General features: G+C 41.8%; 1 protein-coding gene across 2 annotated transcripts in view; it reads right to left on the bottom strand.

Annotated features, from left to right (window-relative positions):
• The window catches only part of TDRD3 (tudor domain containing 3), a 227,101-nt gene that overhangs the window by 21,874 nt on the left and 180,070 nt on the right, over positions 1–25,157 (bottom strand). For both annotated transcript variants that reach the window (XM_038767674.1, XM_038767681.1), the window contains one exon: positions 1,111–1,253. In XM_038767674.1, coding sequence (XP_038623602.1) covers positions 1,137–1,253 — 117 coding nt within the window. In that variant the 3' untranslated portion in view covers positions 1,111–1,136. The remainder of the gene's footprint in view (positions 1–1,110; positions 1,254–25,157) is intronic.

The following is a 25,157-nucleotide window of genomic DNA, read 5'->3' as shown; positions in this document are numbered from 1 at the left end:
ACAATTGAATGAATTGAATGAATGAATGAAGTAAAATTGGATGGGGTCAAGAGAAAGGTCCTTGTGGGGGAACAGTACAGATTTGCTGGGAGGTGTGTGGGTGGGGGGCAAGTGAGGAGGCTGTGGTCAGATAGAGGGATTTCAGAGTTGGTGAGGGCATTCATTCATTCAATTGTATTTATTGAGCCCTTACTGTGTGCAGAGCACTGTACTAAGCGTTTGGGAAGTACAAGTCGGCAACATACAGAGATGGTCCCTACCCAACAACGGGCTCACAGTCTAGAAAGGTGAGATAGACAACAAAACAAAACATGTAGACAGGTGTCAAAACTGCCAGAATAAATAGAATTATAGCTATATGCACATCATTAACAAAATAGAGTAGTAAATATGTACAAGTAAAATAGAGTAATAAATCTGTACAAATATATACAAATGCTGTACAGTGGCTAGAGATGATGAGCTCGAGTGTGTCTAAATTGGTGAGTTTGCGAGGTGGGGTGAAGCAGTAGGTCAGTGGAGTTAAGGACTTAAGCGCTTAGTACAGTGCTCTGCACACAGTAAGCGCTCAATAAATATGATTAAATGAATGAGGAGTAATAGAAGGCAGTCAGCAGAAGAGTCATCAGGACATAATAATAATAAAGGCATTTGTTATGCACTTATTATGTGCCAAGTACTGTACTGAGCGCTGGGGTGGAGCCAAGCAAATCGGATTGGACACAGTCCCTGTACCACGTGGGGCTCACAGTCTCAATCCCCATTTTACAGATGAGGGAACTGAGGCACAGAGAAGTGAAGTGACTTGCCCAAGGTCACATAGCAGACAAGTGGCAGAGGCAGAATTAGAACTCATGACTTTCTGACTCCCAGACATGCTCTATACGCTATACCATGCTGCTCCCCATCTATGTGGATATTGAAGTCCCCAAGGATCAATGCGGGAATGGAGAAAGAAGAAACGTGAGAAAGTGATCAAAATGGTTAAAAAGCCCATGGTCTTCTGACTTTCATTACAAAAGTTGGACAGAAATGGCTGCCAAGCTCAAATGGAAAAAAAAAAAAACGTAGGAAATAACAGTACACCATTCTTTCCATGGAAATTCTTACCCAGAAGTCACATTTCCATTTCCTTCTCAGTTCCTGGCCCGGGGAGGTTGATAAAATTGTTGAGTTGGCCGAGTCGATCTCCTAGGCTGGCCATCACCCCCTCTGCGGAACTCGAGAGTTTGGTCGTAGCTGCTTTCTTCTTCCTAGGTGCAAACAGGATGGATTCAAAATGTTCACAAGGGTTTTAAGCTTCAAATGTAAATAGAAACACCAACATTTTCCACCTTGACACATCTTTAAAGCTGTCCCAGCTTTCGGGCTCATTAGAGAGAAATGACCACTTCCTACACTGACTTCCTAGAGAAGGAATATGGTGGAATACCAGGACTTCCCTCTCTCAGAGTGCCTGATTTCTGCTCCATCACTGAGGCCAGAAGGTAATGGCTGCTCATGTGTCATTGGTTGCTATGAAACTCCTATCCATGACCAGCTCCACACTTGTGGAGCCTCGTGCCCTACATCTCCTTCTAGACTGTAAGCCCTTCTAGACTGTAAGCCCGCTGTTGGGTAGGGACTGTCTATACGTTGCCAACTTGTACTTCCCATGTGCTTAGTACAGTGCTCTGCACACAGAAAGTGCTCAATAAATACGATTGAATGAATGAATCTCCTTGCCTTGCTGAGGCAGCTTGGCTGGCTCTAATGCCAACACCACAATTTCCCTCCCCAGATGGTAGCAGTGCTGCCTTTATTTTTTATTTTCTAAATGGTACTAGTTAGTTGCTTACTATATGAAAATCCTTGTTCTAAGTTCTGGGGTAGGTACAAGTTAATCAGGTTGGACACAGTCCCTGTCTCAATGAGGCTCACATTCTGAACAGGAGGGAAGACAAGTATTGAGTCCCCCTTTTACAGCTGAGGTACAGAGAAAGGACTTGAACAAGGTCACAGAGCAGGCAAGCAATAGAGCCAGGGATTACAACCCAAGTCCTCTGAATCCCAGATTTAAGTTCTTTCCAATAGGCCATGCTGCTTTCCTGCCGTTCACTCCCCATCACGTTCCTGCAGCTCCCTATCCCCTGAGGTAAATCAAAACCTTTAAAAGAATGCCAATTCCTTGCTCTATTTACTTTGGAGGACAGCAGGGAGGATGCTAGGGAAGAGGGAATGCTGGGGAGTGTGAGTGAATCATTGAAGAACTTGGTTCCAAGTGAGACACTAAGCATTATTTGGTTGTCGTAGAGGCTGGAGACAGTGTTCAGAAACATCGATCAATGGTATTTATTGAGCTCTTACTATGTGTAGAGCACTGTACTAAGTTCTTGGGAGAGTACAATACAACAGAATAAGCAGATGTTTTCCTTGTCCATAATTAGCACCTGATCAAAACCACTACAGGGAGGTTGTGCCACCTGCAGTCACCACTACTGAGACTCATTGAAGTCACTGAACTAATTTGGATGGCAGCAAGGGTTTGGATATTGGGGAAGAGAAGAAAAGCAAAAAAAAAAAAAAAACTGGAGAAATAAAATTGCCAAAGATAGCTGTGGTGTATGCACAATGTCAGAAGCAGGAGAGGGGAGGGTGAATATTTTATGTCAGCTTCAGCTCTGCCTCATTCCTTCTGATTTGTGTGAAAACCATCTTGGGTCTGGCAAGGGTGCAGCCATCTTAACAAGATTACTATCGAAAGCTGGCCCTGAGGCCCCCTCACCCAAGGCTGGGGCTGCAACCCCTCCCTAAATCCTTGTGTTTAACCAGCTCCATTTTTCACTTTCAAAATGGTTAATCTCTCTACTTTCCTGGATAGCATACATATTAATGTAATTATTTATTTCATTATGTAATAATAATAATAGTGGTATTTGTTAAAGCGCTTACTATGTGTCAAGCACTGTACTAAGCGCTGGGATAGATACAATATAATCACATGGGGCTCACAGTCTGAGTAGAAGGAAGTACATATACTGCATTCACATTCTGCAGATGAGGGAACTGATGAACAGAGAAGTTAAGTGACCTACCCAAATTCACACAGCAGGTAAGTGGAAGAGCTGGCATTAAAACTCAGGTCCTCTGACTCCCAGGCTTTCCACTAGACCTTGCTGCTTCCCAATAATTACCTATTGTACTCTCCCATTGGCTTTAAAGCACTCAATCAGTTCTCCAGTCCTAAGTTACCTCACTGCTCTACTACAAACCAGCTTTCACACTTTGTTCCTCTAATGCCAACTTACTCACTGTACCTCAAGCTCATCCATGTTCATGTTCTCTTTCTGGTCTGGAACTCCCTCCTCCCTTATATCCGACAGCCACCACTTTCCCTACTTCCAATACATTCCTAAATTCCCATCTCCTTCAAGAGGCCTTCTCTAAGTCCTCATTTCCCGAATCTTCCCTTCTCTCTGCATTGATTATGCACTTGGCTTGTGTACCCCTTAAGCAATTTAACAATCTCCCCAGCCCCAGAGCATTTACGTACTTATCCTTATACCCGGTCATTTCCCCAAAGAGTAATTTATTTTAATGTCTGTTTCTCCCTGTAGACTGTAAGCTCTTTATGGGCAGAGATTGTGCCACATTGTACTTTCCCAAGCATTTTAGTGCAGGGCTCTGCACACAATACTACTGATTGGTCGACTGGTAAGTACACTAATTAAGGAGGAAACACAGGCTCATCTTAGGGCTAATGAATTAAACAATTACCAAGAGTCCAGAAAAGGAAAATGCTCATTCATAAATGCCTAATTTGCTACCAAAGGGTAACTACATCATTGACCTGCACAAAATCATTTCCATGGAGGAAAATTGAAGAATACAAAAATTCAGTGGCGTCATTCTATATTTCTGGCAAAACAGGATAATTGATGTGAAAGAGCTCTGCAAAAATAAAAGCACTATACCAAAAACAAGGTAATCAAATTATTACAAAAAGCTACAAATGGAATCCAGAGATTCAATATTTGCAGGCTATTGCTTAGCCCACTGGAGAGGAGGAAAAAGTAATAGAAAATAACAAGGGGTTCATTCCTTATGTCTCCACATCTCCCAAACAATATAGAAAGCTAGATAAAATGTCAGTGGGTCCAACAAATATATATTTACCTATGACGTTTCAAAAATTCTACTTCCATTAACATTTCAAAATATTTTTGGAAAAACAGATGTCAGGTCTAGACATGGCAAGTGATTACAGTGAGAGAAGATAAAAATATGACTGAGGAATTTGAAAAGTTACACTCATCTGATTTGTGGTCTAGTCCCACGAACAGCATCTTAAAAGGAGTTTTTTTCTTTATCTTAGAGCTGCATTTGTAATTCAGCATATTTAGACAAAATTAGGGGAGAGAGAGCACACTAACAACACTGCATTTATTTAAGGAACTAGGAAATATGTTATATTCCCCACAGATAGCAGTGAAAATTTATCAGGTGTTTTAAAATCTGTGAATCATTACTGATTTTCCACTTCCAGAAGGAATGCACTGCAATTACTGTTCCTATAAGCAGAACCCATCTGGTAAATGCTGTGCTATCTTTTTTTGACTAACTACTTCTATCTTATCATGAAGAATAATAAATTAGAGAGAAGAGCTAATTAAATGACTTCATCAAACTAGGTATTTGGCTGGATGGTGACACAGTGGCTTAAAATGAAAAAAAAAAGATTTCTTTTACATTTCACGTCTCCACCAAATCTTATAAAAATGTTGCCCACATTAGCAAAATACTTTTGGTAGTTTTGCTTCTGTATTGTCAAATAGTCCTTTTTATCAAATTGGTGATTGTTAAGTTTTAAACATATTTCCTCATGACAGGTCTCATGCAAATCTAACTAGTTACTCCAGTAACTATCAATTTCACATTCTGAACTTAGTAAATCCTCAAACTAGATGCTGCAGGACTAGGATTAAGTTTACCTGTTAACACAGAAGATTAATAAACTCGCTGTGGGCAGGGACTGTTTCTGTTGTTCTACTGTACTCTTCCAAGTGCTTGGTTCAGTGTTCTGTACAAAGTAAGCACTCATAAATATGACTGAATGAATAATATAATGTTTATTTAAAAGTCTTCAAGTCTGTAAAAAAAGTTTTTCATTTCATTCATTCCTACAATTCCCCTTCCATTTTGCTTCTATAGTCTGGTCAGTGTGAAATAAACTGGCCAAATGATCATTAAAACTTAAATTCTGTAATTCTTAAATATAGTAGAAAATTTTCATTAAACAGGTGTCTCCTTATAACACAGCTACAAGTCTTCAAACCTCAAAAGCCAGAACATCTTCCTTATCAAGGTGGTGTTCAATCAAAAAACCTGATTTCTAAAAGCTCAAATTTGCCATAATCTCAAAATGTGTTCCTTCATTCCGCAATTTTCAGGGTAACTGCTTCTTTTAATAGTGGCCATCAAATCCAATAATTATTGCAGCACCTAGTTAAAGAGCAATTAAAAAAAGTTACTCACCCTCCAAAAATTAAGACTGCCTAACTACCATTTTCTGAATCCTTTGGGAATTCTAACCATATATCTTCAATCAACAGTTGGATGTACACTGAAGAAAAAACATCCAGAAGTAACATGTGGAAATGAAGGAAAGTTACATAAGACTTTATGGAAGTCACTACACTATTGTAAGGTCTTCAGAATCATTAATCTGATACAGGAAAAACTTGGTATCATATAGGTTCCTTGAAATAGCAAAACAAAAACATTTATAATTAAGCATTCAGGTTGAACAAGTTTTTACGTTGATTGTAAAACCCTAATGAATCAACTGAAACAAAATGCACTTTAATATTTAGCTCATATAACTCTTTGAGCTACCCTAACTATAGATTTGTTACAGGTCAGGTCATTTTTGTCAGAGAAATTTCTTAAATGCCACATTCATGTGCCCTGCTCTGCATACAGGAAGTGCTCAATAAATACCATTGATTTTTTTCACTTTATTATCAAATTGTTTCCTAATAGCAGCTTCTGTTTTCAAGGAATACAGAGAACTATAAATTAAAATATTCACATGAGAAGGAGCATAGCCTAGTGGATAAAGCACTAGTCTGAGAGTCAGAAGAACCTGGGTTCTAATTCTCGCTCTGCTACTAGTCTGCTGTGTGATGCTGAGCAAGTCATTTCACTTTTCTGTGCCTCAGTTATCTCAGCTGTAAAATGGGGATTAAGACTGTGCGTCCCATGTGGCACATGGACTGTTTCCAACCTGATCAACCTATATCTACCCCAGCACTTAGTACAGTGCCTGGAACACAGTAAATGCTTACCATAAGTCATGGAACAAAGCAAAAAAATACTATTTTCTAGCTGAATCAAACATATAATAGTATTTATTTATTAATGAATACAACTAGGGATTCCACAATTCCTTGCTAAGAATCGAGTAACCGTTCCCCTGTGTGGCTCTGATGGTATCAAAATGTGTTCTCTTCTTTACTCCTCAGAGAGTCAGCCCTTAGGAACGCTGCTATTGGCATCCACAGGAATGAGGGCAGCAGCATCCCTGGAGCCCAGTGGGAGAGTCCAATGGGAGAGACCAGCGTGGATCAGGACTGGGTGCAGGATCAGAGATGTGGCAGCCAGCAAAGCTTCTCCCATTGTAGAACCCACCGCTGGGCTTCTCTGACCTCCCCAAAATATGGCCAGTTTAGGTATAAATAAAGGATGAGTTTGGCAGTAGTGTATGCCAAACAATATTTAAGGATAAATTTCACTCCAAAGAAGAGTATTTGGAAATCTGACCATATGAACATCACCAAAATGATCAAATGAAATCAACACCCTCACATTTCTCTCTTCTAAACAGGCTAGAGAGGCTTTCAGTGTGAGAAAGGTGACTTCCCAAAAACTCTTGCGGGAAATTCCACCATATAATCTTGCTAGTGAGAGATAACATGAAGCCCACGCCAAGTATGACCCAGGATAAATGTGGCCTTTAATAAATGTGACATGGCCTCTGGGCACATGTCAAAGTGCCCAGAATACTGTTAGATCAGAAATAAGCACATCTTGTTACCTTTCACAAAAAGAAAATGAAGTCACTCTCCCCTTTTTAAGCTGGTGTGTCCCAGTATAAGTGTAATTATTAAAGGTAATGGGTAGCAAATTATTTTGGCCTAGTTCACCTAAAATACAGATAAAAGTTATATGTTGTTGCATTCAAAGTTAGTGAGCTTTATTACAATAATAGCAGTGGGGCCTAGAAGGCAGGACTAGAAGTAGGGCCATGTGAACTTGGACAAGTCACTCAACTTTGGGTATCAGTTTTTCATCTGCAAACTGGGAAGAAGATTTCTGCTCTTGCTACCTCTTATATCATGAGCCCCAGGGATTGCAGAGACTATATCCTATTTGATTATCTTGTATATGTTCCTGTGCTTAGCACTGTGCTTGGTGCCTAGTAGGCACCCATTAAATTCCGTTACCATAAAAAACATTGTTAACTAGCCAAGATTTACACAGCCAAGCTCAAAGATTCATCAAGGAACCTGGAAGCTGCTATCAGAATTTCATACCAGTCCACTGGAAAATTTTTGCCATTTAAATGAAAGAAAGCATCATTCAAAGTCCATTCAGGAATAGTGCTTCAACTGTGCTTCGGAAGCAAACATACCAGAAAACACAAACATGTTTACAAACCACTTCCTTAGAATCAGCAAAGCCCTATGAGCTGGCAATTACCTTGAAAAAAAATAAAGTTAGGTACTGACCAAACTTGCACATAGTCAAAGCTATCCATGAGAGACAAGTTTAATGTAGCTACTGAATTCTGCTGTTCAAACCACACATTGCCCAATTAAGCACGACTGAAAAAAGAAAGAGAAAATTAAATCAAGAAGGCTAGCATGTCCTTTGGGAGACTGACGAAGTAGGGTACCAACACGGCAGTGTGGCACACTTCATATCTGTGAGACCTATACCTTTTCCAGACTTTATATCTAATTTCAAGAGATGATCAACATCAACAGATGCTGAAGAGCAGTGCACTATGTAAGACATTGGGGAGCATACAGAAAAGTGAAATATATAATTATGAATGTATGTCTTGAACATTTATTATGTACCAAGTGCTGGAGTAGGTACAACATAATCGGAGGATGAGAAACAGTGTGGCCTAGTGGAAAAGGAGTCAGAGGACCTGAGTTTTAATCCTGTATCCCCCAAATTGTCTGCTATATCACCTTGAACTAGTCTGTTAACATTTTTTGTGTCTCAGTTACCTAATCTGTAAAATGAGAGTTAAGGTTGTGAGCCCCATGTGGGACATTGACTGTGTCCAATTCGATTAGCTTTTATCTAACGAAAGGCTCATTATAGTGCCTGACACATAATAAATGCTTAACAAATACAATTAAAAAAAGACGCAGAGAGAGCAGGGAGCTTTAGCCCCATTTCGTACAAGAGGAAAGAGTGGCCTAGATAAATTAACTGCCTTTTTCAAGGTTCCATAGTAGGTTAGAGGTAGAATTTAAACTCCTGACTTCCAGCTTTTTGCACTTTCCACTAGGCAGTTCTTTAATACTCAATCCATTCATAAATGTACACATTTTTAAGGCATAAAGCCATTACCTGTTTTAGCATAGTAAGGAAAAAATAGCTAAAACAAGATCACATTAATATCATTTTAAAAAATGATGAGGTATCCTCATTCTTATTTTTCATTGTAGAGAAGTAGTGTGATCTAGTGGGAAGATCCCGGGCTAGGAGTTCAATCATATTTATTGAGCACTTACTGTACTAACAGACTGGGAGTGTACAATATAACAAACAGACACATTCCCTGCCCACAACAAGCTTATAGTCTAGGTAGTACTTGGGTTCTAATCCCAACTCTGCCATATGTCTGCTGAGTGACACTGGGCAAGTCACTTCCCTGGGACTCGGTTACTGCATCTGCAAAATGGGGATTCAATACCTGTTCTGCCTCCTATGTAGACTATGAGCCCTCATATGGGACCTGATCATCTTATATCTACCCCAGTGGTTGGTACAGTGCTTGGCACATCATAAGCATTTAACAAATACCACAATTATCAATGGATTCACCATCTGTGCAGAACACTATAATGAGAGCTTGGGAAAGGATGGCAGAGTAAGGAGACAAGAACCATACTCTCAAGGAGCTTACAATCTAGTGGGGGAGCCAGATGTCAGAATAAATTACAAGGAGGGGAAGCAACTGAGTATAAGAATATGTACATATAAGTAAGTATCTAAATGCTTAAAGGGTACAGACTCAAATGCATAGGTGACTTAGAAGAGAAAGAAATAGAGAGGGAAGATGAAGGTTTCCTAGAGGAGATTTGATTTTAGTAGGCCTATAAAGATGGGGAAAGTGTTGGTTTGTTGGATACGAAAGGTGTTCCAGGAAGGAAGATGTGAACGAGGGTTGGATGATAGAAGAGACAAGACCAAAGGTCATGGAGTAGGGTGGCATAAGAGGAGCAAAGTGCATGGGTGGGATTGTGGTGGGACAGGAATAATAAGTAGGATCAGTCAATCAATTAATTGTATTTAATGGGTGATTACTGTGTGTAGAACACTGTACTAAGTGCTTAAGTACAAGTGCTTGGGAGAGTACAATATAACAGAGTTGGTAGACAAGTTCCCTGTCCACAACGAGCTTACAGTTTAGAGGGGGAGATGAACATTAAGAAATATAATGCCTATAATGCCTAAGGCCCTGCTGAGAGCTCACCTCCTCCAGGAGGCCTTCCCAGACTGAGCCCCTTCTTTCCTCTCCCCCTCGTCCCCCTCTCCATCCCCCCGTCTTACCTCCTTCCCTTCCCCACAGCACCTGTATATATGTATATATGGTTGTACATATTTATTACTCTGTTTATTTATTTATTTATTTATTTTACTTGTACATTTCTATCCTACTTATTTTATTTTGTTGGTATGTTTGGTTCTGTTCTCTGTCTCCCCCTTTTAGACTGTGAGCCCACTGTTGGGTAGGGACTGTCTCTATGTGATGCCAATTTGTACTTCCCAAGCGCTTAGTACAGTGCTCTGCACATAGTAAGCGCTCAATAAATACGATTGATTGATTGATAAATATAAATATATTATGGGTGAATAAAAACATGCTGTAGGGGAATAAAGGGAGCAAACCCAAGTGCAACTGCAATGCAGAAGTGGGTGGGAGAAGAGGAAATGAAGGCTTAGTCATGGAAGGCCTCTTGGAGGAGATCTAGGAAGGAGAAAATTGATTGAGTGCCATGAAGCTGATGGTGAATGCTTTATATGAAGTTACATGGGCACCCATTGGAGGTACTTTGGGAGTGGGGAAATGTACACAGAAAGTTTTAGACAAATGACTTGGGCAGTAAAGGGAAGTATGAATCCGAAGAACTTAGAGGCAGGGAAGTTTGTGGGAAGGCTGATGGAAGAGTCAAGATAGAATATAAAAAGTACTTGGATAAGTGGGTTAGCTGATTAGATGAAATTAGCTACATTAGAGGAAGAGGTAAGTTGTTGAGATATTACGGAGATAGAATTGATTAGATTTAATGATTGAATGACTATCCACAAAGTCCATGCTTCTAATTCAATGGCCCATAACATTTATCTAAAAACTGTTCTGCACACATTTACTCACTACTGAAATGCCGCCAATGGTTGACCCCTTCATCTCTGTACAAACGGAAATTCCTCACCTTCGACTTTAAGGCACTCCATCAACTCTATCTCCCCTACTTATCATTGCTCCTCTTCCACAACAATCTGTCCCATGCACTTTGTTCCTCCAACACCAATTTAGTGACAATCTCATCTCTTACCAAACCTCAGCTATTTCCTGCTCCCCAGAATTCCTCCTCCACCCTCTCTCCATCTTCAAAGCCCTATTAAAATCCTAACTCCTCCATTAGTCTCACCTATGCACTTGAGTTCTTATCCCTCAAACTTGAGTTCTTATCCCCTGACAGCACTCATGTACATAATCTTAGACTTGGTATCATTCCCCCCTTTAATCTATTGTAACTAACTGTCTCCTCTGCTATGCTCTAAGATCCTTGAGGGTAGGAATCAATCTACCAACTCTACTGTACTTTCCTGACACTTAGTACAGTGCTCACACACAATAAATGCTCCATTAATACCAAGGATTGATTGGGGAACTCAAAAAGTTATTTTGCTTTTAGTGCAAAAGAAAAGAATTGAGGAGAATCAGCTCTCTACAGGAAAAAGGTGGTTTTAAGAAGGAGAGAAGCAAGGTGAGGTATTTAAGTGCTTACTATGTGCCAAGCACTGTATACTAAGCGCTGGGGTAGATACAAGCAAACTGGGTAGGACACAGTCCCTGACCCACAAGGGGCTCACAGTCTCAGTCCCCATTTTACAGATGAGGTAATTTAGGCACAGAGAAGTGAAGTGACGTGACCAAGGTGACACAGCAGATAAGCTCTTTTGGCCAACAGTTCTGAGAATAAGCAACTATGGATACTCCAAGATGGCAAGTGGCACTCCACTACTGCAGTCACTTTTGGATAATTATATCTATTTCATACTTAAATCATCAATGGCATTTATTAAACACTTAACTGTGCAGAGGACTGTACCAAGCACTTGGGAGAGTACAACAGCTTTGGTAGACATGTCCCCTGCTAACTTGTCATTATTCTCAGAGTACTACCAACAGAAATTCCTGCAACGAGGTGTTTTAGAGCTAAATCTGCTCAATCTATTGTATGGTACAGGTACTGACAGAGCTCTACTGCTTTGAGTCTGAGTCAAAAGTGAGGTGGTGAAACCCATTAACCACATACAAGGTCAAAAACCCAATCCATGCCCAGTGAACATCTGGTAACTGAATCCAGGTGTTTCTGCATCTGTCACCTTCATATTCAAAATGGCCTAGTGGATAGAGCAGGGGCCTGGGAATCAGAAGGCCACGGGTTCTAATCCCAGCTCCGCCACTTTTATGCTGTGTGACCTTGGTCAAGTCACTTCATTTCTTTGTGCCTCAGTTACCTCATCTGTAAAATGGGGATTGAGACTGTGAGCCCCATGTGGGTCAAGGACTGTGCCCAACCCAATTTGCTTGTGTCCACCCCAGTGCTTAGTATACAGTGCCTGACACATAGTAAGCACTTAACAAATACCTCACCTCACTTCTCTCCTTCTACAACCCAGCCTGCACACTTCACTTCCCTGGTGCTAAACTTCTCACTGTGCCTCGATCTTGCCTGCCTCGCCGCTAACCCCTTGCCCACATCCTACTTCTGTCCTGGAACATCTCCCTCCTCAACTTCACGAGACAATTAATCTCCCCCAACTTCAAAGCATTACTGAAGGCAAATCTCCTCCAAGAGGCCTTCCCAGACTAAGCCCCACTTTTCCTCATCTCTCACTCTCTTCTGCAACACCCTGAGTTGCTCCCTTTGCTCGTCCTCCCCCCCCACCACCCCACAGCACTTATGCATCCATCTGTAATTTCATTTATTTATACTGATGTCTGTTTACTTGTATTGATGTCTGTCTGCCCCCCTCTGGACTGTGACCTCTTTGTGGGCAGTGGAATGTCTCTGTTTACTGTTATATTGTACTTTCCCAAGAACTTAGTATAGTGCTCTGCACACAGTAAGTGCTCAATAAATACGATCGAATGAATGAATGAAATACCACAATTATTATTATTATGAATGTGGATCTGATCTCAATGGGCATACAGAATTGATTATTTGACTTTTATATATGGCAGGTCAGGTTCAGATCTCATTTTCTAGTCCAGTCCTCACTTTAGGATAACCTTCAGCAACTGTATGAAAGTTTGCCAAACCCATGATAATTATCCTGAGAAGCAGTGTGGTCAACTGGAAAGAGCACAGGCTTGGGAGTCAGGAGTCCTGAGTTTTAATCCCGGCTCCACCATTTGTCTGTTGTGTGACCTTGGGCCAGTCACTTAACTTCTCTGTGCCTCAGTTACCACACTGGTAAAGTGGGGATTAAGACTTGAGCCCTACGTAGGACAGGGACTCTGTCTAACCTGATTATCGTGTATCTACCCCTGTGCTTGGTACAGTGCCTAGCCCATAATAAGTGGTCAACAAGTACCATAAAATGCCCAAAAAACAAAGAAACAAGAAAAAAACCCACGTACAGATGAATTATTATTATCATTATGGTGTTTGTTAAGCACTTACTATGTGCCAGGCACTATACTAAGCGCTAGGGTAGATAAAAGCAAATCAGTTGGGATACAGTCCCTGTTCCCACATGGGGCTCACAGTCTCAATCCCCATTTTACAGATGAGGTAAATGAGGCACAGAGAAGTGAAGTGACTTGCCCAAGGTCACACAGCAGACAAGTGGTGAAGCCCGGATTAGAACTCATAACCTTCCGCCTCCTAGGCCGGCGCTCTATCCATTATGCCATGCTGCTTCACATGAATGGCTTGCTTGCATTAGGGAGCTGGTCAGTTTTCAAAACAAAAAGCTACTCTCCCTTGAATGTGGCAAGTACATCCCATCTAAACTATCAATCAATCAATAGTATTTATTGAACAGTTACTATGTGCAGAACACTGTAATAAGTGCTTGGGAAATTACGATACAACAGAGTTGGTAGATATCAGTTTGCCATACAACAGCTCTTTGGGAATTCTGCTTTGGTTCATTATTTCATTTTTTTATTTTAGAAAGAGCATCCCACAGATTTTTAAACTCTAAATCACAGCAAAATTATAATCAACTATTGGTACTTATCAAGCACTTGCTAAGTGTACACCTCAGCAAGCTCTTTGGAGGGTATAACAGAAACCAAACACATGTTTCTCACCTTCAAGGAGCTTACAATCTAATGAAGGAGACGGTGTCAGTGAAACCTAGGTTAAATAGTATTTCGAGGAGAAGGAGGTGGTCCACATTGTAGAAATCAGTTGAATGGTCCCAAAGGACTAGGTTGGAGTAGATACTGTTGGATTTGACAAGAAGGAAATCATTGGTGACCTCTGGGAAAGCTGTTTCTGTGGAGTGAACGGGGGCATAACCCAGATGGGCAGGGTTCAAGGTGAGATTTGAAGGGCAGGAAGTGGAGACAGCGGGTGTAAATAATTTGTTCGAGGAGTCTGGAGAGGAATGAGTGGAGGGGAGATAGGGTAGTAAGTGGAGGGGACCATGGGGTCATAAGAGGGGTTTTTTTAGGATTAGACATACAGGAACAGGCTGGAAAGTAGTGGGGAAGGATCCTTTGGACAGTGAATGGTTGCAGATGGCAGTCAGGGAGGAAAGAAAGGAGGAGACAAGGGTTTTTTTTTAAGGTACAAAGGTTGGGGATGGCGGCATAGGTAGGGGGTAGATTTTTTTTTCATGGTATTTGTTATGTGCTTTCTTTGTGCCAAAGACTGTACTAAGCATTGGAGTAGATACAAGATAATCGGGTTGAACAAAGTCCCTGTCCCTCATGGGGTTCACAATCTAAGTAGGAGGGCGTAGGATTTAATCCCCATTTTGCAGATGAGGAAACTGAGGCCCAGATAATTCAAGTGGCTTGCCCAAGGTGACACAGCGTGATGGAGCCAGGATTAGCCAGGTCCTCTGACTCTCAGGGCCATGCTCTTTCCACTAGGCTATGCTGATTTTTAACGGAGAAAGACCTTCTCTTGAGATACTGTTTGGAAAGATAGGAGGGTCTAAGAGTGGGGCAGGTGGAGTAGCGCAAGGGAGATTTTAGGAAGACCATGACTGATGGCTTCAATTTTATCAATGAAAGTGGTGGCGTGATCACTGGGGGCAAGAGCCATTAATGTGCAACTGTGCGTGTGTGTGTGTGTTTGTGTGTGTGTGTGAGAGAGAGAGACAGAGAGAGAGACTATATATTTACATTAAGAACAATCATAAAGACATATATATGCTTGCCTTTCAAATTTGAACACGATGCCATTAATGATGAAATTGTACCATTTGAGGGTTTTGCTGGAGTATTAAAGCATTTTCTGTATAACTTCTTTCAGTTAGGCCTTTCAGGTCACCACAGAGCAGTTCTTATATCCTACCATGACCATGACAAGCTGCGTTGAGGAAAACAAAATTTCAATGTTAGGAGACTAATTTATGTCCTACCCGAACCCGATTTTGGTGACATTGATAGGAGTGCCCAAGTAGTTCTAAGATCATTTCAAATCTATATGATAGATTGAGTAGCCTTCAGCTCTACGGAATTTCAAATAGGTACTAAGTGTGATGCCCCATGCTAACACACTCTGTCTTCCAGAAGCGTTGGTAGCTCTTTATTTCTTTGCCTAATGGAGCATCATTGGATGGGGGTGCTCTAAACAGCAAAAATAGTCATGATAGATTTTAGTTTCATAGTGCTGCTGGCACCTTCAGGTTTTGGGAGAGAATCCTGGTGAAGGCTGGCACAATTACCTCTTCAGGAATCATTAGGAGTTCTGCATAGCTCATAGAGGCACTTCCTTCAAAAACATTCTGACTTCCCTCTATTACGTCTCTAACCTTTCTTATTTATGAGTTTGGTTGAATTCTTCCAGAGAGCAGTTGAAGTTGAAACAGTAATTTTCCCTCCACTTTTCCCCGGTTTTCAGAAAGAATATACATTTTCCATATCCATTGGGAAATCTTCCTGGATTTTCTATAATCATCTGTTAGAAGCTAAGAAACTACAATGAGTTCTGGGAATGAAAGTGTCCTAGCTGCTGCAAACTTGTACTTTAGTCATTCTTCATTTTGGGACAAAACTTACATGGCCTAGTGGATAAAGAAAGCATGGGCCTGGGAACCCAAGGATCTGAGTCCTAATCCCGGCTCTGCCACTTGCCTGTTGTTTGATCTTGGGCATGTCACTTAATATCTCTGTACCTCAGTTTCCTCTCTATTAAAGTTTCTTCACAGAGATCATACCTACCATCAACTCGTTCCTATATTCTTCCTCTGGTCTGGAACTCCCTTCCCTCCATATAATAGACCATCACTCTCCCCACCTTCAAAGATTTACAAAAATCACATCTCCTCCAAGAAACCTTCCCCGACTAAGAGCTCATTTTCTCTGTGTGTTACCTGTGCACTTGGATTTGCACTTGGGAATGAAAGTGTCATAGCTGCTGCAAAGTTGTGCTTTAGTCATTCTTCATTTTGGGACAAATTTACATTGCCTAGTGGATAAAGCTTGGGCCTGGGAACCCAAGGACCTGATATTCACTAGATATTCACCCCATCCACAGCACTTATGCATTTATCAGTAATCTGTATTAATGTCACCTCCCCTCCTTAGACTATAAGCTCCTTGTGGGCAGGAAAATTGTCTACCAACTCTATTGCTTTATACTCTCTCTGAACACAGTAAGCACTCAATAATAACTGTCAATTGATCAAACAGTACAGAAGTACTAATTTTTATGCTCTACTGTTTCTTCCTACCTGCAATTTATTTTCATGTCCATCACCCCTCCTAGATTGTAAATTCTTTGAGGGCAAGAATTATGTTTACTAACTCTACTGAACTCTCCCAAGTAATTAGTACAGTGCTCTGTAAGTAAGTGCTCAACAAATGCTATGGATGAACTGATGAGTGAATTTCACAAGCTGACACCCACTGGATAAAGAACTGCTACAACAATTTTAAGGGAAGGGAACACAACTATTAATATTATTATTATTATTATTATTATGGTATTTGTTAAGCGCTTACAATGTGCCAAGCACTGTCCTAAGCACTGGGGTTGATACAAGGTAATCAGATTGTCCCACGTGGGCCTCATAGTCTTAATCCCCATTTTACAGATGAGGAAACAGGCACAGAGAAGTGAATTGGCTTGCCCAAGGTCACACAACAGACAAGTGGCAGAGCCAGGATTAGAACCTACGTCCTCTGACTCCCAGCCTGTGCTCTTTCCACTAAGCCACACTGCTTCGTCCAACTATTGAAGTAGGGGATCACAAGTGGATTTACTCAGCTGAAAAGGTAGTTCAATATTTTATAAGATAGAAGATAACAAAGTAAATAAATAGAATATTGGCAAGGTGGAAAGTGACTTAAAATGTTTCATCAGAATGTTGGTCTTAATTCATTGAGTGGCAGGGTGCCCCCGGAAGAATTTACAGAGAACTGGTTAACATATTGTCATCTGGTTTTACATTGTCATGCTACTACTATTTTAACACAATTCATATAGGGTTTTCTTTCCTCTTTGCTAATGCACATAAGCTATAATACTTAATTGTGGAGTAAGTCACAGGATTTTAAAAACTCTCTTTGGACTATAGCAGCATCCTCTTAAAAGGAAACTTCCGAAAACTAGATTATGAAAATAACCCAGTGCTTCAACAAAGGCTGTTTACCAATTTTATCTGCAGAGTTCTCTATTTAATAATTACAAAAATAATTCTTAAAATTGAGCAGGCACTAAGCCACCAAATCTACCTTTTATTTCTAATCACCTTTTTTCCTGCCTCAAAGCAGTGGTTTCCTCTCAGAGTTATTATCTCCAGTTGCACTTATTCAATCAATCAATCGTATTTATTGAGCCCTTACTGTGTGCAGAGCACTGTACTAAACACTTGGGAAGTACAAGTTAGCAACATATAGAGGCAGTCCCTACCCAACAGTGGGCTCACAGTCTAGAAGGGGGGACAGAGAACAAAACCAAACATGCTAACAAAATAAAATAAATAGAATAGATATGTACAAGTAAAATAGAGTAATAAATATGTACAAACATATATACATATATACAGGTGCTGTGGGGAAGGGAAGGAGGTAAGATGGGGGCGATGGAGAGAGGGACGAGGGGGAGAGGAAGGAAGGGGCCCAGTCTGGGAAGGCCTCCTGGAGGAGATGAGCTCTCAGTAGGGCCTTGAAGGGAGGAAGAGAGCTAGCTTGGCTCTCCAAGCGCTTAGAACAGTGCCTCTAGATTGCCCTTCTGCAGTCCACACTTCACTCTGTTGTTCCGATTGTTTTCTAAAGTACCAATTTGCTTAAGTAAGAATTCATTCATTCAATCATTCATTCAATCATATTTATTGAGCGCTTACTGTCCTCCAATGGTTGCCCATTCCTCTCCTGAGCACGTAAAATCTCACCATGATCACTGGCTTTGATGCACTAACCAGCTCTCCCCACACTACTTAACATTTCTCCCTCTATAACCCAGCTCATGTTTCGCTTCTCTAAAGCCAACTGCCTCATCCCTATATTGCCCTATTGCTGTCTGTTCCTTGCTTATGCCCTCCTTCTTGCTTGGAACTCTCTCCCTTTTAAGATCTGGCAGACACTACATTCCCTGTCTTCCAAATCCTACTAAAATCAAAACTCCTCCAGGAGGACATCCCTGATTAATCTCTCATGTCCCTCCAATATTCCCCCCTTTGTTATCACTTTTATCTCACTTATGAACTTCAATAATCATTCTCTAAGCACTTGCCTACTAGCCTCCTGCCCCCTACACACACTTGCAAACATATCTTTAATGCTGTTGCTCCCCCTGCCAGTAATTTATTTTAGTTCCTGTACTCCTCTCTAGATATAAGATCCTAGAGGGCAGGGAGTCTACTAACTCTAACATATCTGACAGTCCTTCACACTCCCCATTTTCAAACTCTTTTAAAATCAAATCTTCTCCAAGAGGCCTTCTCCGATTAACCAATTATTTCCTCTATCTGCCCTTCCCTCTGGGTTGATTACACACTTGGTTGGGTACTCCTTAAGCACTTTAATACTCACTCCAGCCATACAGCACTTATGTAAATATTCATACACTCTATTATTTGTCTTATCCCTTATTTACTTTAATGTCTGTCTTCCCCTGTAGACTGTATCCTTCTGTGGACAGGGATCAGGTCTATAACTCTAATTTAGTACAGTGCTCTGCATACAGAAGACACTCAATAAATACCATTGATTGATTGAACTCTCTCAAACACTAAATTCAGTGCTCCGCATAGAATAAGTATTCAGTAAATGCTACTGATTGATAGTATAATTGTTTTTATTTTAATCATTCAATCATATTTATTGAGCACTTACTGTGTGCAGAGCAGTACTAAGTGCTTGGAAAGTACAATTCAGCAACAAATAGAGACAAAACCTGACCACACAGGCTCACAATCTAGAAGGGGCTAGACAGACATCAAAACAAGTAAACAGGCAAGAGTAGCATCATTATAAATAAATAGAATTATAGAAATATACTCATCATTAATAAAAAATAGAATTATAAGTAAATATGTTCATATATACACAAGTGCTGTGGGACGTGGAGGGGGGTAGAGCAAAAGAAGCAAGTCAGGGAGATGGGGAGGAGCAGAGGAAAAGGGGGGATTAGTCTGGGAAGGCCTCCTGGAGCAGGTGAGCTTTCAGTAGGGCTTTGAAGGGGGGAAGTGTGCTAGTTTGGTGGATTTGAGGAGGGAGGGCATTCCAGGCCAGAGGTAGTATGTGGGCCAGGGGTTGACAGCAGGACAAGCAAGAACGAGGCACAGTAAGAAGGTTAGCACCAGAGGAGCATAGTGTGCGGGCTGGGATGTAGAAGGAGAGAAGGGAGGTGAGGTAGGAGGGGGCGAGGTGATGGACAGCCTTGAAGCCGAGAGCGAGGAGTTTTTGCTTGAAATGGAGGTTGATAGTCAACCACTGGAGACTTGAGGAGGGGAGTGACATGCCCAGAATGTTTCTGTAGAAAGATAATCCGGACAGCAGAGTGAAGTATAGGCTGAAGCGTGGAGAGACAGGAGGTTGGGAGATCAGAAAGGAGGCTGATGCAGTAATCCAGCTAGGATATGATGAGTGACTGTACTAACGTGGTAGGGGTTTGGACAGAGAGGAAAGGGTGGATCTTGGTGGTGGTAGCTATTGTGCACTTACTACATGTCAAGTAAATAGAACTGTGTACTATGTACTGAACACTGAGGTAAATACAAGATAATATGGTTGGACAAAATCCCTGTCCCACATAGGGATCACAAAATAAATATGAGGGAGAAGAGTATGGTCTAGTGGAAAGAGCATGGGCCTGGGAGTCAAAGACTTGGTTTTCGACCCTGGCTCCCCCACTTGTCTGCTGAGTCAGTTCTTGGTCCCCTTCTGTTCTCTAACTACACTCACTCCCTTGGTGACCTCATTCGCTCCCACGGCTTCAACTATCATCTCTATGCTGATGATACCCAAATCTACATCTCTGCCCCGGCTCCCTCTTCCTCCCTCCAGGCTTGTATCTCCTCCTGCCTTCAGGACATCTCCATCTGGATGTCTGCCTGCCATCTAAAACTCAATATGTCCAAGACTGAACTCCTAATTTTCCCTCCCAAATCCTGCCCTCCCTGACTTTCCTGTCACTGTAGACGGCACTACCCATCCTTCCTGTCTCACAAGCCCACAACCTTGGTGTCATCTTCGACTCTGTTCTCTTGTTCACCTCCACAGCATCACCACGATCCGCCCTTTCCTCTCCATCCAAACCGCTACCTTACTGGTTCAATCTCTCATCCTACCCCGACTGGATTACTGAATCAGCCTCCTCTCGATCTCCCATCCTCCTGTCTCTCCCCACTTCAGTCTGTACTTCACTCTGCTGTCCGGATCATCTTTGTGCAGAATCGCTCTGGGCATGTTACTCCCCTCCTCAAAAATCTCCAGTGGCTGCCTGTCAATCTACAAATCACGCAAAAACTCCTCACCCTTGGCTTCAAGGCTGTCCATCACCTCACCCCCTCCTACCTCACCTCCCTTCTCTCCTTTTTCAGCCCAGCCAGCGCCCTCCGCTCCTCTGCCACTAACCTCCTCACTGTACCTCGTTCTCGCCTGTCCCGCCGTCAACCCCCGGCCCACAATGCCCTCCCTCCACACATCCACCAAGCTAGCTCTCTTCCTTCCTTCAAAGCCCTACTGAGAGCTCACCTCCTCCGGGAGGCCTTCCCAGACTGAGCCCCTTTTTCCTCTCCTCCTCCCCATCCCTCCCGACCTACCTCCTTCCCCTCCCCACAGCACTTGTATATATTTGTACAGATTTATTACTCTATTTTACTTGTACATATTTACTATTCTATTTTGTTAACGACGTTCATATAGCTTCAATTCTATTTCTTCTGTCGATTTTGACACCTGTCTACATGTTTTGTTTTGTTGTCTGTCTCCCCCTGCTAGACTGTGAGCCCGTTGTTGGTAGGGACCGTCTCTATATGTTGCCGACTTGTACTTGCCAAGAGCTTAGAACAGGGCTCTGCACACAGAAAGCGCTCAATAAATACAATTGAATGAATGAATGAATGATGAATGAATTTGGGCAAGTCACTTAACTTTTCTATACCGAAGTTACCTCATCTGTAAAAGGAGGATTCAGACTGTGAGCCCTATGTGGGACAGGGACTTGTATCTATCCCAACACTTAGTTCAGCACCTGGCATAAAGTAAGTGCCCAACAAATACCATAAGGTGGTGGGGTGGGGAAAGCAGGTACTGAATATCCATTTTACAGCTGAGGAAACAGACATAGAGGCAGCATGCAAAGCAGAGGACTGCTTTTGAAGCACCAGGGCCTAATGGATAAAGCCCAGGCCTGGGAGTAAGAAGGACTTGTATTCTAAAGAGTGCGTGAGTGAGAGAGAGAGAAAGAGAGAGAGAAAAAGAGAGAGAGAGAGAGAGAGAGAGAGAGAGAGAGAGTGTGTGTGTGTGTGTGTGTGTGTGTGTGTGTGTGTGTGTGTTGTTTTGGGGGGAGCGGGGTATTAAGTGCTTAATATTTGCCAGGCACTTTACTAAGCACTGGAGTGGATATAAGTAAATCAGGTTGGACCCAGTCCCTGCCCCATGAATCCCTGTCATGGTCTGAATCCCCATTTTACAGATGAGATAACAGGCACAGAGAAGTGAAGTCATTTGCCCACGACCACACAGCAGATAAGTGGCAGAAGTGGGATTAGAACTCTTGACCTGACTCCCAAGCCCGTGCTCTATTCACTACACCATGCTGCTTCACATGTGAAGTGAATAGAGCACGGGCTTCACATGTGAAGCAGCATGGTGTAGTGAATAGAGCACGGGCTTGGGACTCAAGTCAAGAGTTCTAATCCCACTTCTGCCACTTGTCTGCTCTGTGACCTTGGACAAGTCACTTAACTTTTCTGTGCCTCAGTTACCTCGCCTGTAAAATGGGGATAAAGACGATGAGCTCCACTTGGGACATCGTCTGGGTCCAACCTGATTACTTTGTATCTACCCCAGGATTTAGTACAGTGCCTGACACATAGTAAGTGCTTAACAAATACCCCTTAAAAAAAAAAAAGGTGAAGTGACATGTCCAAGATCACACAGCATATCTGGGATTAGAATAGAAGTTCTTTGACTCCCAGGTCCATGCTCTTTCCGTTATGCCATGCCTAATGCTCTAAAAGTAAGAAGTACTTATATTAATAAATAAATAATTTATGAATAATATACATTATTTTATATTTATACAATAAACGTAACTATTTTTAGCACTAGGAAATGAAGGGTTTATATACATGAACATTTGATGTCAAATGGCTAGTCAGCTCCCTATAGGCTGGGCTACTCAATGCCATTCTGATCTTTTTCCTCCTACCCAATCTATCAATAGCATTTATTGAGTGCTTACTTTGTGTAGAGCACATACTAAGTACTTGGGTGAATAAAATACAGTTAATAGACATGATTCCTGTCTCTATATGTTGCCAATTTGTACTTCCCAAGCGCTTAGTACAGTGCTCTGCACAAAGTAAGTGCTCAATAAATACGATTGATGATGATGATGTTGATGATGATTCCTGCCTTGAAAGAGCTATTACCTACCCCTCTGCTACCATGCCATTCCAGACAATTTATGTCTGCCTGTGTCTCCCATTAAATTTAAGTTCCTTGAGACCAGTCAGCTAGTCATTCAATAATATTTATTGAGCGCTTACTGTGTGCAGAGCACCGTACTAAGTGCTTGGGAGAGTAAAATACAATAGTGTTCCTTGCCCACATCGAGTTTACAGTCTAGAGTAGGAAGCAGGTGTTTTTTGCTATGGCAATCCAGTATTGCTAAAACTATTGGATTTTTGCAAACCCAATGTAGGCCAAGGGAGAGGCTTGGGGAGAGTGTGTGGAATCCTCGGGGCAGAGGCAGGAAACCCATAAAAGGACAGAAAAAGAGAAGGGGGCTTTTGGCAGAGAATGAATGAACAATGAAGTGGAAAGGTGAGACAAAGAGAAAGGGAGAGGTGATAGTGCAAAATGCTGATGAATAAACAGAAAATCTTCTAACAATCAATGGCATTTATTAAGCTCTTCATGTGTGCCGAGCACTATACTAAGCACTGGAAAAGTGTTATATAACAGAGTTGGTACACATGTTCAGTGTAGAGGGGGAGACAGACATTAAAATAAATTATGAATTTAAATGTAAGTGCTGTGGGCCTGAGGGTAGGGTGACTATGAAATGTTTAAAAGGTACAGATCCTAGTGCATGGGTGATGCAGAAGGGAAAGGGTCTCTTGGGGGAGATGTGACTTTAATATGAGAGACTCCCTGTCAATTAAGAATTAATTATGGTATTTGTTAAGAGAAGACTATGTGCCAAGACTATGTGTTCAAGGCACTGGGTAAAAACAAGGTAATCAGATTGGATAGGTCCCTGTCCTACATGGGGCTCACAGTCTTAATCCCCATTTTACAGATGAGGTAACTGAGGCACAGAAAAGTTAAGTCATTGTGCTCCAGATGCTGCGATAGGAGTTCTTAATGACCAGAGGTCTCCATTACCACTGTCACCAAAGCCCTGCCACGGGTAACCAACCACTCAGTCACCTTGGCCAAGCGGTACAGCTGGGACCATGGTAACCAAGGACTGACACCACCTGGGACACATCAGCTGTACCAGAATCGACCCTTCTGTCCCAGGGTTGGTAGTCTGAGAAGCAGCGTGGCTCTGAAAAGCAGCGTGACTCAGTGGAAAAAGCATGGGCTTGGGAGTCAGAGGTCATGGGTTCTAATCCTGACTCCCCGCACACGTCTGCTGGGTGAACTTGGGCAAGTCACTTAACTTCTCTGAGCCTCAGTTACCTCATCTGTAAAATACGGATTAAGACTGTGAGCCCCACATGGGACAACGTGATCACCTTGTATCCCCCCCAGTGCTTAGAACAGTGCTTTGCACATAGTAACCACTTAACAAAGGCCATCATTATTATTATTATTCTCAGGAAAAAAGGAAACACATCATCAGACTGCAATTGACAGTAGGGCTAGTTCAATCATATCAGTCCTAAGAGCAGTAGCAGGAGTGATTGTACTTTCCAAGCGCTTAGTACAGTGCTCGGCACACTGTGAGTGCTCAATAAATACAACTGAATGAATGAATGAATGGTGGTGATTATTGCTAAGGCTTAAGAACATGACTCATCCTTCTCTTTTCTAGTGGTAGCAATGGCAGCTGCCTCCACTATTTTACACAACTAAGATATTCCGTCTCACCCCATTTTTTGGCCTCTCAGGCAGATGGACATCAGCCCCCAATATCATGGTTGTCCTGCCAAAATTGGAGTGCTTGATCACTTGGTATAAGCAGGCCAACATATAAACCAAGAGACCCCAGTAGGTGGAAAGTGATAGGGCCATACCCTGAACAAAATTACTCCTCACCATCTCGAACTCTTGCCTTTTTGAAGGAAATTATAAGGTTATTGTAAGGTAAGCTGCTTTAGGATCAATCAATCAGTGGTATTTATTGAGTACATACTGAGTGCAGAGCACTGTACTAAGTGGTTGGAAGAGTACAATATAACAGAATTGGTAGACATCTCCCCTGCCCTCGAGGAACTTGCAAGATGTATCGGAGCAAATACAGCAATACACAGACATACTCAAAAACACAGGCAAGACACATGCCCCCACACAGAGGCGGAAACAGAGAAAGGAAAACAGAGAAAGTGAGAAATGAGGTTTTGCTCAGTAAAATTGTTTCTCCATTTTGAAGCTCCAAATTCTAGAAATTTGTTTTGAATCCAAAATCTACATGGCTTTTGAGCATCACAGAATAGTAAATGAATAATTTTCTGGAACATTTTGTCATTGAATCCTTGACTTTCAGAATAATTCCTTGCTCTTTTCCTAAATAATGAATGGAGTGTAACATATATTCTCTTATCCTTTT

This window comes from Tachyglossus aculeatus, chromosome 2 (assembly GCF_015852505.1).
Source record: "Tachyglossus aculeatus isolate mTacAcu1 chromosome 2, mTacAcu1.pri, whole genome shotgun sequence".
In the NCBI taxonomy this organism is placed as follows: Eukaryota; Metazoa; Chordata; class Mammalia; order Monotremata; family Tachyglossidae; genus Tachyglossus; species Tachyglossus aculeatus.
Note: the sequence above shows the minus strand (reverse complement) of the source record. Positions and strands in the feature narration are given on the sequence as shown.